Source organism: Sphaeramia orbicularis, chromosome 7 (genome assembly GCF_902148855.1).
Source record: "Sphaeramia orbicularis chromosome 7, fSphaOr1.1, whole genome shotgun sequence".
In the NCBI taxonomy this organism is placed as follows: Eukaryota; Metazoa; Chordata; class Actinopteri; order Kurtiformes; family Apogonidae; genus Sphaeramia; species Sphaeramia orbicularis.
The window spans coordinates 20,215,433-20,231,017 of NC_043963.1; the positions used below are offsets into that span (position 1 = coordinate 20,215,433).

Here is a 15,585-nt window from a genome sequence, read left to right on the forward strand (position 1 = left end):
TTGTTAAAGGATAGTTTGTTAATGTAAACATTTTTATAATTTAATGTTTTTTGCACTAAATCAAAGAGAAAAAAATGGTGCTGTCATTATTTATGTATTATTATGATATTTTTTAGTTTGATGCCCTAACTTGCACTTTGCAAATTCATCCCACGGGCCAGATTGGAACCTTTGGCGGGCCGGGTTTGGCCCCCGGGCTGTATGTTTGACACCAGTGTTTTATAGCATTAAGAACAACCTGCATGATGCTTTTTTATTGCTACACATTTTTTTCCTACCTATGTAGAAAAATCACAGCTGGGTCTAGAAAACTACAGATTAACTCTTTTTGTCATTTCACAGTTTATAAAACAAATTTTAAAAATTCCAAATTATTGAATGTTTTCCTCCTTTTTGACAACTACTTTCACTGAGAAAGGTCTTTAGTTGTAAATTGATTAAGGTTAAACCAAATACTGAATACACCTTTCCGCAGCTCTGCTCCAAAAATTCATTGGTATGGAAGTAAATCTGTGTCATCAGATTTTGAACTATAAAAGACATTGCATTTGTAACTCGGAATTTTTTTTTTTTTTTTTGCACTGAAATTAAATACCTGAATTTTTTTTTTTGCACTGAAATTAAGTATCTGAATTTTTTTTTTGCACTGAAATTAACTATATGATTTTTTTTGCTCTGAAATTAAGTATCTGAATTTTTTTTTTGCACAGAAATGAAGTATCTGAATTTTTTTGCACTGAAATTAAGTATCTGAACTTTGTTTTGCGCTGAAATTAAGTATCTGAACTTTTTTTGGGCTGAAATAAAGTATCTGAACTTTTTTTGCACTGAAATTAAGTATCTGGATATTTTTGTGCTGAAATTAAGTGTCTGAGTTGTTTGTCTCTGAATTCAACTATGTTCATAAATTTAGAATTTAAAAAAATTCAGATGCAAAAACTTCAGATACTTAATTTTAGTGCAAAAATAAAAATAAAAAAAAATCAGTGCTAGAAACTCATTGGCTTTCATAATTCAAAATCTGATGACACAAATTTACTTCCATAAATTGGTGTAGACAAAACACATTTCAATAAAGAGAATGCAAATATTCAAATAGCCATCAAAGAGCTATTACAAAACATTAGAAACAAACAGCAGCTGATGTAGATCAGAACTAAATAGTTTTTTATTTAATTTTCTAAAGCTTCAGGGTCACTGTTCATTTTTTTTACGCAGTATTTAAAGAATCAGGGGGAAAAAAGCGTTTCAACATGGAAGATGTAATTATTTAAGTGGTCACCAGGGGGAGTTAAAGAGCTGTTGATTTCCAATCAGCTGTAGGAAATATTAGAAACAGCAACTGGGACAGATCAGAACTAGATTGAGTTTTTTTGTGAAAATATTGCAAAAAAAAAAAAAAAAAAAAAAAAATAAAAATGTAAACGGTTTATTTGTATAATTCTAGGAAAAATGAAAAAAATAATGTTTAATAATAAAATAGATTTCGGTCTGGATACTCAGTTTCACGTGGAAAAAAACACCTAATCCTAACTCTAGTCTGACCTCCAAACACAACCTTTCCTCCTCTTTCTTCTAAATCTGTGCGTTTCTCTCCAGGTGACTGAACTGAGGTTCACCTGTAGTGACGTAGGCACTCGCGAGCAAACAGAGGAGGAAGTGGGCGCGCGTCGGAGGAATAATATGTGTCAGAGTGGAAGGGAGGACGGACAGAAGCAGAGGACTGACAGACTGACTGACTAACAGACGGGCAGGACCGCAGCTCTGAGACCCACACGGACCCACACGGACTGCACAGTGGCTTCTCCAGGTGAGTCCTGCTCAGGTAACACTCCTCTGGGTTCGCAGAGTTCCGTGCCACCTCTGTGTTGTGAACCATGGGAATGTGAGGCGGACATTTTTTTTTTTTTTTTTTTCCTTTCTTTCTTTCCCACCCTAATCCTTCCAGGCTGAGAAGTTATCTGGGATTTCAAAGTAGAGAAAATAATGTAAAATATGCGCTTTTTATTCGTAAATGCAGCTTTTTATTGCAGTTTATGTTCATACTTTTTGCTCTGAATGTCATTTTGAGGCTGCAGCTGTAATGACATGTTTTTAAAAGACTCATTACAGTAACTTTATTCTAATAACTTTGTGACTTTTCTCATGGGGTTTATTTTTATTCTACTGTGGATTTTGTTGTATTTGTGTGGCGCACACTTTCACAGGAGCAGGTCTCTTGTCTGCTTTTGTGTAGGCAAGTGCAGTGTAGGAGTGAGATGTGAGTCACGGGTTGAGTCCCTTCATATGAGTTTGTGCTCTGAGTTGAGAATTAAATCACGGGTTAGGTTATGTTATGGTATTATCTTATCCGATGGAAAATGATCTGGGAGCCTCACTCTAGGCCACTGGAGGTATTTGAGGGTCATTCACACAGGACATGTTCATAGAAACTACTGCTGTCTGCACTTCTGTCCATTTAAGGTGCCTTTTGTGCAGCAGAGGAATGTAACTTGTACTCAGTTACAGACTATTACTTCATTTTATGCAACTTTTTTTCTCTGTATTTCAACTTTTTCTATATCTCTGAGGCAAATTTCGCAGTTTTAGTTATTTTGCAGATTAATATTTTCCCTCAGAGTCCAGTGAAAACCATCCAGATGTGATATGTTATTTATTTTTTCTTAATATTACACTGATGTAAAGCTGCAACAAATGGTAGTTAAATCACCTACTATTCTTGCAAATTATCAATTGGTTTGAGTTAAAATTCCCTCATTTCAGCTTGTTAAATCTGAATATATTTTTCTTTTTTTCAATAAAAGAACAAAAGTAGCTGAAGTTATTCCAGGAGAGCGCATATTGGCCAAAATTTGCTTAGAGGTTTTATTTATGTCTTCATGCATAAGAAATCAATATAAGTGAATCCCCAAAGGAACCTTGTGTTGGTAAGTGCAAGTTATGCAAATGTACAGGATTTCAGTTCTGTTGCAACATGTTGATGGTCATATGAACTATGTTTTCAGGTCAAAAATGTCCAATTTCATCACAATTAATGCTATATTTTCATGTCACAAATGGCCAAGTTATATTTTAACTGAATTTACCTGAAAAACAAATATTCTATTCTTTCAGATTCCCCAGTTTTTCTTACAAGATTACATACTACATATCACATGTTTTATTTTTACAGGTTGCAATATGGAGTATGGTGCTGATCCATCCTGCTTTTGTTACGCCAGTACATACATTAAGAATGTCACATGTCACTTTTTAAATCAACAGTTTTCTAATAATAAGCATTTTTATAAAGAAAAAACAATTCTATATTGTTATTTCCTCTTTAGTATGATGATAAACTATACAATAAATAATTATGACACTAGTTTTTGCACAGGGATCATTTGTGGAAACGGTGACATGGCTGCCGAGCATCAGTATGATGGGATCCATAACAACCATGTCACATCCGTCCACTGCCACATTTTGTGTTTTTGTGTCAGCTGTTATTGTTTTAGATCCACAATCCTAACATTTATGAATAAGAGGATAATTAGCAATAGTAAGTATATAAGTTTATTCCTAATTAAGTACTGGTACTGACCAGATCATCATGGGTAATGTCACGTCCGTCCACCAGCAAAAGTTTTCACATGCACGTGCTTTTGAAAATCCAATATTTCTGAAAATATAGCTTCCACTGTCATATCAGTAGTCTGTGCACAAATGTATTAGCATTATTTCCAGACAGTTCTATGCATTTCTTACAACTTTTTTTTTTTGACAAAATGGCCACTCATTTGACCCCCTAGTAAATTTTAGCCGATATATTAAAATTAAATACAATATAACAATATAAAATTGAATGCATGTACACTTTTGACATATTACTATGCCACAATGAAAACAAATATAAACATAAAATTCCAACCAATAGGACAAACAAATAAATAAAAATGTGAATATCACAATAACAGAAAATGTTTTATTAGACACTGATTCAAGTTACTTCTTGCCACTCACTGATGAAATAAGAGCTAAAGTGGTCTTTTTCTTTACAAATTCATCAAATGTTCTTTGTGATACACTGAATAATCAGTAATAATTTATCAAACCACATTGATAATATAGGAGCATGCTCATCAAACCAGATGTTTTTACTCCTCTATGACTGAATATCTTTGGATTTTGGACTAAACTAAATATTTTAAGACGTTTTGAAAAGATGATTAGCATTTTATCAACCAAACAAGTATCAAATAACCCAGAAAACGAGCTACACATGAATCTACAGTAACATTGTGTTCAGTTGTCTGATATGAGTCACTCTATTTATTAATTTATGGCATTTATTCTTTAAATACATTGTATTTTTTTGTATTTTATTATATTAAGTATATTATTTTATAGTTTTCAAAAGAGGCAAAGACTGTAAATTAGCTGAAGCAAGACGTCTTATATGCATCACATTTTCCTTTTGGTGGCAATGCTGTATGTATTGTCCCTGTTAAATCAACATTAAATAAATAAAATTAATACACAATAATCAGTAGTTGCACCCCCAAACTACAGGATTATGTGTTCCTTTAAGGGTTGGAAAAATTCTCCTTCTTAATCTAAATAAATGCTTTAAAACCCCTCGTGGATTAGCTGGAAATGCTTTGTCACAAAGCTGAAAACAGAACTGTTTTTCTGAGGTCATGAACTGTTGACTTTCTAGAGGAATGTAGTTCTCACAAACATCCCAACAGATGACCAATATTTTATAATCTAGTTAAATCATCTCATCCTTTAACTTCTACAAAATGCAGAAAACCCATCAGAGGACCGTGAAGTCTATTATAGGATACCTGTAAAGTATTTTTTCAGTTTATTTTCAGAGTAAAGTTGTTAAAATCATCTCATCCTTTAACTTCTACAGCAGGAATTATTCCGTTTGTCTGTCTGTAATCGTCATTTTTTCCTATCTTGACAGACTCCTCCGATGTTGTAGGTACTGAAGACCAGGCCGAGGTCACCGGCAGGAGCAGATCATGTCCCAAACCAAGTCACCAAGTCCCATGGGCGACCAGGCCTCTCTTATTTTAGAAAACTGCTTCACCACTGAACTCCATATATCTGAGCCAGGTGATGAGGGCTACCAGTTACCAAGCCGCCCCTCACCCCAAACCAAAACCCCCATGATTGAGGAGGAGGTGGCGGAGGAGGATGTAGTGGACAGGATTGTGCCTCAGCGGGTGGTTTTAAGCACCCAGAGCCCCGCGGCACTGAGGATGGGTACCCAGCAGCTGATCCCCAAGAATCTAGCCGTGTCCAGCCGGCCTAAAAATCGCCACCACACCACAGTGGTGACGTTCCCAGTGGGACTGGAACACTCCAGCAGTGGGACGCACAGCCGCCACTCAGCACAGGGGCCCGATGTGTCCTGGGAGGATTACGACAGCGATGGAGATGGGTTCGCTCTGAGGAGGAACCGCAGGAACAAGTCGTACAGAGCAGCTGTGACCAGTCTGGATATTGAAGCCATGTCTAAAGGAAGTGCACACACACTGAAGCCTGTTAGTGAGGGGAGGTCTGTCAGTCCTGGTCCAGCCCGAAGCCCGGGACGCAAGGTATGAGCTCCAAGGAGAATGAACAGTTTGTGCAGATGCAATCATATGAAAGTTTGGTAGTGAAATGTCTGAAAATCCATGCGTTTACATGACAACTTTTATTCCTGGTTTAATCTGATTAAAGGTTAGATTCTATTTCAGATGCCCATGTAAACACCTTATTCCAGTTGAAAAAGAAAAATTCAGATTAAATTTAAACCCGATTAAAGTCACTGGTTTAATCCCCTTTTAATTCCGGTCTAAATTATTCCTGGGACATGTAAACCCTTTATTCCGTTTGGACTTCCTTCCATTCTACACATGCTCGTTGTCTTCTCCTGTCGCGATGACGCACACATTCTGCGCTGGCGGAAGAATATGCATTGCAGTCTAGTCAACCCAAACCGTTCCAGTGGGCTATTCTGATGGGATCTACCAGCCTCTAAAACCCTGAAGGAAGAGTTCACCACTTGTTTTTTTTATTCATTCATTTGTCATGCACTAATGAGTTCGATAAGTGGGCAAATCAGTTTGCACTGCAGTGCACCGATTACCTTGTTCTCGCAGCCCTTCCATTAGCTTAGCTTAGCCTAGCTTAGCATAACTGCTTCATTCCTCTGGTCAGACGTAGCCAGGCTTTTAAAGGTGATTTGTAGTATTTTATGAGTGATTTTGTCGAAATTAAGTTCTCCCTAATCATTACTTTAGTCCGCTGGGGTCAATATGATCACAAATTGAGGCTCAAATCATGGTGATGTGACTTACTGCACTAATAAAATCTTGGGAAATAAAAACTAATGCAAAGCTAAAACGGTAAAGCAAAGCTAATTTAGCGCATGCATTCCTTCCAACAAAAAGATTTTCCAACTTCCGTCAACACAACAGTCCCAAGATTGTATGAGTGCAGTAAGTCGCGGATCTAAAGAAATAATTAGGGAGAATCGGACTTCAGAAAATCACTTATAAAAGACAACAAATCACCTCTAAAAAACTGGCTACGTGTGATCATGGAAATGCAGTGACTTTGCCAAGCTAAGCTAACAGAAGGGCTGCGAGAACAAGGCAATGTGAGCACTGCAGCGCAAACCCTTTTGCTCACTTACCTACCTCATTAATACCTCATGTAAACTTTTATTCGGATTTAACATTTCCATGTAAACAGAAGAGAAAATACTTTAGTTCCGAATTAATTTCTTCTGGAAAAATAAATTGGATTTAGAAACATCATGTAACCGTACCTAATGTCTAGAATGTGACTTTGAAAGGCCATAAAAGTGCTTGGATTTACTGCTTGGTTGAAGCCAGTAGATAAAGCATTAACAGCAAATTGTTTTGTACTGGAATCAAACCCTTTCTCAAGAAAAAACAGAAATCAGAGGATCCACCCATTTAACTGGATCTGCATCAAAACTGAATGTGTTCATCCTTGGTCCATTCCCTTCCATCAAGTTTCACTCCAAGTCTGTGCCGTAGTTTCTGAATCATCCGGCTCATAGACAAACAGACAAAATAAACAGATGCTGTTGCATTACAACCATGGGAGGGGCGATTAAATAAGACCACATATTGTGAAACCTATTTGATATTGTGCATAGTTTGTAACAACAAGCTATTAAAGGCAGACATATTAATTATCATAGACTGTACACATCCTGTAACATCGCTTATTTTTTAAAATCTTTTATTTAGAGCAAGTTATGTAATATATGTAAATAATACTCCATAGTATGTAAGAGGGAATTCAACATACAACAGAACACTACAGTCGTGGAAAAAACTATTAGACCACCCCTTGTTTTTTTCAATTTCTTGTTCATTTTAATGCCTGGTACAAATAAAGGTACATTTGTTTGGACAAATATAATGATAACAACAAAAATAGCTCATAAGAGTTTAATTTCAGAGCTGATGTCTATCCATTTTCTATGGTTTTCTAAATAATAACCAAAATCACTTCAGTTCTTACATCAATATCTATGGCATTGTACTGACAAAAACAGTGCTTTTAGGCATTCCATGTTTTCTTTTCAGTCTGTTTTAGTCACGATACACACAGGAGTTAGTACTTGATTGCATAACCATTGTTTTGGATGAGTTTTGATGGTCTAATAATTTTTTCTGCAACTGTACATGTATTAAGTTTCCATTATAATATTATCATATATACACATTTACAGGAACAAATAAACACCTAAAATGATTATTAGACAGTATTAAGAAGAGAAAAAAACAGAAATGTATGCAGTACTGTGCAAAAGTCCAAGACCAACATTAGTTTTGTTGGTTTATTAAAGTTCTAATGACCACACATATGCATTTGTCAGTTCCTGTGTATATGTGAGGTATATACAGCAGTAAAGACACAAGTTTCAGGGAAAAAACAGCTTCTATAAACCACAGTGGTCATATTTAGTGTGACCTTCCTTTGCACTGAACATGACTTTAACCCTTCTGTTCAGACAATATGAGATTTATTGCTTTTATTTTCTGAGGTTTTACACCTGGTTTCATTCAACACGTCAGATGTTTCTGATCGTTTCTGCTGCTTCTTCTAAATCATGCGGTCAGAGGTCACACTAAATACTCATTTTATCCCGTTTAGTTCAGTTTTTTTTTGTGTGTGTCTTTTAGGACGTGTGCATATTTCCTGTATTTTCTTGTTGTTTATGAAGAAAATAGGATGAAAAATAATTTACGCAAGCTCAATTTAACCTGGCAGAAACAAGAAAGGTAAAGGCAACTTAAGACTTTTGCACACAGTTTTGTTTGTCTCGTAGCCTCATCAGTCAAACATAATGTGTGTGTTAACGCCGGCTTGTGTTAACCTCGGCTAAATTCTCCTTTAGTCACAGGGATGATGATTTGTTTCCTCAACTGTTTCCTATTGTCCAGAGAAGTACCCCAGTGCAGGAATTCCCCTTTAGATTTATCCAGACTATAGTAAGAAACTGCAAAACTTAGAGGTTTAACGAAAGAAATGCTGAAGAAAGAATGACATGTAAGGATGGGTTGAGAAGATGCTTATGAGTTCGATAATGATAAACGTCTTTGTCGCCTCTGTAGCGAACTCTGGGGCGAAAGAGGAACCAGAGGCACCGAGGATCCTTCAAAGATGGTATGTTCACTCATGTGTCACTAAGTCTACTTCTCTAAACTTAGCCTTTGGCCTTCACACAACTGGAAAATAACAATGACTTTTAACTTGTAATTGTGTAGGAAGTATGTGTCACAGAATTTCACAGCAGTAAAAAAAAAAGGTCTAAGTAATTGATATGTGGATGGTGTAGTCACTCTGTCCTGAAGGCATCAGAGGATCAAGCAGGAAATCACTCACTCTGAATGCTGTCATTCTGCTGAATATCGAATATGTTGAAACTTTTGGCATCCTGTGCTGACAAACACAGCTACTTGTCCAGCATGAGATTAGCTTTTAAAGTCCTTTTCATTAGCATCATTATTATTATTGTGTGGGTGTGAGTCCTCATCTGCAGCCAGTAAGTGTAAAAGTGCCAAATGAAGGGTGTTAACAGGCAGCTTTCAGCTTTTTGGTCAGTGAGATGCATATATTATCAAGCAGTATTCTTCCATAGTTTCATAATGAAGTTTCATGTGCAGTTTACAGGCTGTGGAACTTAACTTTTGGTAATATTTATCAGTTCAGCAAAGAACAAGCTCAATGAATAAACCTACATTAAAACTAGTCAAATTAAGGTAAAAACTCTCACCTCCTACTCAAAGTGCCCATGTTATTATGATTGATTATTACCCCACCCCCGAAGGGGAGGCAAGGGGGATTGTTTTTGGTTAGGTTTGTTTCTTTGCTCGTTTCTTTGTTTGTTTGTTAACACTCTAGCAGCAAAACTATTGGTTGAATTCATACCAGTTGGGTTTATAGATTGACAGTGACCCAGAATAGATGTGGTTACATTGTGGGAAAAATAGGTCAAAGTCCAAATTTTTTATGAATTAAAAAAAAAACAAAACAAAAACAATTCTCCCATTTACTTATAATGGGCAAAATTTCAAACGTCTATAAAAACATCAATTTAGTTTCAATTTACTTCAAACTTGGCACATATATAGAGGCAGTTTATATGCTGATGTGCATAGACATGATGACATCAGCTGGATCGATGCCAAAATAAGGTACAATACTTGCGAGGGGCGGGGTTTGTTGTGCTGGGCACCAATTGTTTATTTTTTTAACACATGTGTAATTCATTTCTCTCTTGACAAATTAATGAAAAGAAGCAACACTTTTTTGGTAAGTCTAGGAGAAATGTTTTAGTTCAGTGCCGGATCATCATTTCTGTCTTACATAAAAGTACTTGTTCAAGTTTGGAGTATTTTTTTAGTTGTAGGCATTTCTCCAGACAGTCACTCTGTTGAATCAATGTTTACCTCATGTATATTTGCACACATCCTGTATTTACATTTTCATCCTTTTATTCTGCATTATATTTATATTTATATTTTACTGCATATTTGGGCTCACACTATTTGTATAAATGCAGTGTAAAGAGCCATTGCATTGCAGATAGATAACTTGTGTAGTAAATGCCTTTACTGAATACACAAACCTGGGGTGCACAAGTCTCCTTCTACTGTAGCTGCAGCTGCGACACACATAAAAAAAAAACAAACATCAATAATAACCTCATAAACTTGCAATATTATTTAGGAAAATAGCAACATTTTACTCACAAAAAATTCTGATTATTTGTGCACAAAATCCATCCTCCTTTTTTTCCTCAAAAAGAGTTCAACTACTCTGTTGTACAGACTATCCGTGCGGGTACCGGGGGTACCAGTCATAGTTAGTGGAGTGAAAGTGATGGACAAATCCTTTTCCTGGTTTTGACCGGCTTGCTAGCTTCGGAATTGTCCGACCTTTTGTTCAGGTTTTCTTGAAAAGTCCGTCTTCAAAATGGCTTTGACAACAAATCTGCGACCAAATCCATTTCCTCTCTTCCTTCAGCCATTGTGTTTTGACAAAACAGCTATTAAACCAACACAACTATATTTCTGTTCGTGCAGCTCACTACAGATGCAGTTTGCTAGTTTTGGCTAGTACGCTCTCTGACTATCCAATCAAAGGGTGTGAATATGCTGATGTTACCGTATGCCTGCTAGAAGGCCTTGGTGTCGCCAACTCAGAATCTGATTGGTTGAAGCAACAATTTCATCGACACTTATGCTTTGCCAGAGGGCCTGCAGAACTGACTGTGAAGGCCTCCAGGCAGATTTCTTTGACTTTGACCCTGCCTGGCAACAAATGATAGCTGAAATGTGACTGGTTAAATCCTTTAATGTGAAAGTACATTCCTAAGCACAACCAGGGGAAAAGCTATGAACAGAAGCAGACAGACCATTTGGAATTATTGAATAAGTGTTCATGGACAAAATATAATTAACATCAGTCTGAGATTCAGATATTTTTTTAGGCCGGCAGAGAAGGCCTTACAGGCCCTGACAGCCCACCACTGTGCGGCTCTGAATTGTGATGTTTGTTAATGCAATCATCAGCTACACCGCGGCTCTACCAGGACGTCAGGGAGCGGGGGTTACACTCCACCAACCAGGATGAGCTGCTGGATGACTTCGTGGTGGTGGAGGCTCCTGTTGAGGATCAGGGCATCGTAGTGCAGAGCTACCGGCCGGTGCAGCTCACCTGGAGTCAGCTGCCACAGGTAAACGCTTTTAACCACACTGGCATGCACTACATGATGTATTTCAGCTGTGAGAACTGAAGTTAACTCACACCAGTAAAGTCTGAATAAACGCAGTAAAGACATACATTTTAGTCTTTACTTGATTTCAGAGAAAACACTGACAGACTGCGTAGATTTTTTGATAATATGTCCCTTTTTATTTCTTTACTATAACTAAATTTTAAACCACTGTTTGGCACATTTGACACAAGCTAATTTATACATAACTGTTTCCCATCAGTCTTTTTGCTTTGGATTTTTTGGGTGACCCAGAAACTATGGCTTGATGACACACTCGAGCCAAACTTAGAACGACCCATTTGAAACCTAAATTTATGGACGTGGTGATTTTTTTTTAATCACTCACATTTGTCTGAGTGGTTAATAACACATTTTCTAGTTCTGTACGAAGTCATAACACAGATTTAGCAGCACTTTAATGAAAGTTAAATAGATATAAGGTCATTCATATCAATATATCTGACATTTTGCAATTCCACTCTGTTGTAAATATGTATATGGTCTGTATAATTTATTATTATTATTATTATTATTATTATTATTATTGTTTTATGCTGTTTTTTGCACTTTCTTTATGCATGCACACTTTTTCTTGCACTTTATTCTGTTGCTGCCTGGAACGTTGGATTTCCCCATTGTGGGATCAATAAGTCTAATCTAATCTAATTTAACTGATAGCAGTAACTTACTAATACTAAAAGTGATATATCTGTGTTTTATAGAGTTGTTATGTTTGTACATCAGCCACAAGGAGGAGTTATAGTGGTTCACAGATGCATTAATTAACCCTTACATATACTTTCAGCCAAATTTGTATGATGAATGATGAATGGTACACATGTGAATGATTTTTTTATATGGATGGAGTTATGAAAATGCATCTTATACTGCTCTTTGTATGTTTTAGTTTTTATCAATGTCTGCTTTTTTAGTGATGACATCAGCCTGCCCAGGAACTACAGGTGGAAAAAAGCACTAGTGCTACAACCTGGTGCATTACATCTCTCCTGTTTAAGGTTAATGTATATTGTGCATTGTCCCTGTCTAAATAAATAAATAAAATATGAAAAAAATAAATAATAACCCATTTATTTAATATTTATGTGTAATATCTTTCTGTGTCTACATCACAGACCCTACATTTTCTACACATCTGAACACAAGCAGCGCTGGTCTGACAGGCTGAGAACATTCACATTTTCTTTTGTCATTTTCATGTGATAATGTATGTGTCTGCGTTGGTATCTCTATAGGTGAAGGAGACGGGCATCCTGACAATGATCTCATCTCAGGAGAGAAAGAGACAAGAGGTAAGAATGTGTTTATATCTGTATGTACATCACACAGCAGCTGCAGCAGAGACGCCTACAGAAATGTCAAAAAGAAGAGTTACAGACAGGGAGTATATAGATTTATTGTTTTATTTCCTCTTCAGTGTTAAAGTACAGGTTGAAAACACTCTGTATTTTAAGCAGAGACTGATCTACGACAGAAATAACAGCTGCTTCACAGACCGTGTCTTGATCCTGAAATCTAAAACCCTCGAGCAGTTTTATTCTGTTTATTATCTGTTATTGCTACTGAGCTGCAGAGAGATGATGTATTTGCCTGTAGGTACAATAAAAACAGTTATCAGAATATTAATAGTGGTAATAAACTTTATATGTGTGGCACCTTACATACAAGTCATACATACATACAAGAAATGAAGCTGTAAATGCTTATAAAACAGAAATGACTTGACATATTGTAGAATGGATCCTAATCTAATTCAGTCAGATTTAACCCATAAAGACCCAAACAGCCACCGTCATTGACTGATCTAAACTGTTTAATACCTGTCCATCCATTAATCCTATCAATACATGTAAATAATTGGTGTAAAATACAGTTTGTCATCTTTTCATGGTCATCAGATATGACCCATTTGGACGTTCAGAGGCTCCGTAGTTACCATGGAAACACTGTCATTTTCTACAACATTGATTCACTTTTTGTTTTATGTTCAGTTATTGATATTTTTGTTGAAAAACTCAAATTTTCTTTAGTTTTCTCTGTTTCTGATATAATAACCCTCCATTTTAATCTGAGCTTGTATGAACATCTACATGATCAGTAAATTAAATATAGATAAATGCACGATTTACACTGAAAAAGTACAAAATAAGGAGGATAATATTATAATCAATGATGATAAATCCCTTTTAAGAAAGCTTAAATATGGAGGAAAAATTCATTTAGGAACTGACACAAAATTAGCAATGAGTCTTTATGGGTTAATTATAGATTCAGATGAACTTTTCTGATCTATAAGGGGAAATTTATAAAGTGCGTTTAAAAAAATGAGTTGGACAAAGTGCTGTGTGAAACTAATAAAATGCATAACATTAAAACTCAATAATATAAAATACTTAAATGTCATAAAACAACAAAATGACACATGATTCACAATGATTCACACTGTGTCAAAGCCCAAGGAAAACATGAAACATCAACATAATGAACTTAAAAATAAACATATAATGTCAAAATTAATGTAACACATTGAAAATAAAGTCAAGTTGATGTCAGAATTAAAATCTTATAGTCAGATTGATAAATAATTTAAAATACAGGTAACCTACAACAAATACAGGCTGAAACTAAGAGGTTTTGAAGTGTAGGAACTCACTGACAAATGTGAGAAGAAGAAATTCACGTTTTAAGCAGAAAATAACTCCTGGAAGATTACGAAGAGAACACGTGTGCAGTGTAATGGTATCCATGGGTGGATTTCTCCTTTGTCAGGGTTCTTTCCTTGCAGTCTGACAGCAGATGTTGTGTCAATACCGAAAGTCCACCCTGTGTGCTGAGCAGTCCCTGAATAACGCCACACCCAGCCAATGTAATCACACACACTCAGTCGGCCTCATACACAGGTGCTTGGCGGGTTCTTTTATAGGTTTAGTCGCCTCATGGGTCATATTTTAGGCGATTAAACAGTGAGTGTGAAGTCATACTTTGTTTTCATGTATATGCATAAGTTTTTTTTTTTTCCAATGATTCTTACTCTCTGTTTTATTTCTAAGGACTAAGTAAGATTAGTTTGTTTTGTTGCATATTCGAAATAAACTAAACCAAAAAAAAGTGTAGATATGGAGCTGTTTTTATTGGCTGCACTGATGTTTTAAAGTATGTAGGCAAAGATTTGGTCATAGTTTGAGGAATACGTGGAAAAAAGTCTACTGTAGCTCTTTAACCCTTAGGGATCTGAGCCTTTTTTGGCTGTTTTTGAGTACTTTTGATTTTGCCTTTCTATACTATATAAAGAAATGTTTATTATACCCATGTTTGGTATCTTTTTTTTTTTCAGCACAACTTCATCAATCTCTTCTGCCTATTATTTTTTCATTTTAACCTACTATATCAACACAAAAGGCCAAAAAACACACAAAAAATATAAAATCTGATTTGAAAAATTTATATGATTTATTGCATGAATAACACAGAGATGCTTAACGGACCTTTTCAAAGACTTTAAAAGTGAATATTGGTTCCAAATATTAGGTATACAGGGTGGGGAAGCAAAATTTACAATGAACATTTTGTTGTTTTTTCTCAGCAGGCACTACGTCAATTGTTTTGAAACCAAACATATGTTGATGTCATAATCATACCTAACACTATTATCCATACCTTTTCAGAAACTTTTGCCCATACGAGTAATCAGGAAAGCAAACGTCAAAGAGTGTGTGATTTGCTGAATGCACTCATCACACCAAAGGAGATTTCAAAAATAGTTGGAGTGTCCATAAAGACTGTTTATAATGTAAAGAAGAGAATGACTATGAGCAAAACTATTACGAGAAAGTCTGGAAGATACTATTAAAGAAGAATGGGAGAAGTTGTCACCTGAATATTTGAGGAACACTTGCGCAAGTTTCAGGAAGCGTGTGAAGGCAGTTATTGAGAAAGAAGGAGGACACATAGAATAAAAACATTTTCTATTATGTCAATTTTCTTGTGGCAAATAAATTCTCATGACTTTCAATAAACTAATTGGTCATACACTGTCTTTCAATCCCTGCCTCAAAATATTGTAAATTTTGCTTCCCCACCCTGTATAAAATGTAAATATTAGTAAATTAAAACTATACTCAAATATTTGACATAAAAGCATATTACATAGGCGTTTTCTCCAGTTTTCTCACCCCCCCATGTTTCCAATCTGAATCTTCAGAGTTTTTCAGGAAGTCCAAGCAAATGCACTTTGGTCTTTCCTGAGCGACTTTAACACCCAGGAA

The 15,585-nt window shown here is 35.9% G+C and overlaps 1 protein-coding gene across 2 annotated transcripts in view; it reads left to right on the forward strand.

The window, feature by feature from the left end:
• The first annotated feature begins 1,662 nt into the window (after nt 1-1,662).
• Nucleotides 1,663-15,585, forward strand: part of arhgef16 (Rho guanine nucleotide exchange factor (GEF) 16) — a 29,378-nt gene continuing 15,455 nt past the window's right edge. The window contains exons 1-5 of one of the 2 annotated variants that reach the window (XM_030138767.1): nt 1,663-1,810; nt 4,955-5,591; nt 8,634-8,685; nt 11,097-11,260; nt 12,556-12,612. In XM_030138767.1, coding sequence (XP_029994627.1) covers nt 5,013-5,591; nt 8,634-8,685; nt 11,097-11,260; nt 12,556-12,612 — 852 coding nt within the window. In that variant the 5' untranslated portion in view covers nt 1,663-1,810; nt 4,955-5,012. Of the gene's footprint in view, nt 1,826-4,954; nt 5,592-8,633; nt 8,686-11,096; nt 11,261-12,555; nt 12,613-15,585 lie in introns of both variants that reach the window. The other variant, XM_030138768.1, reaches the window with a different exon arrangement.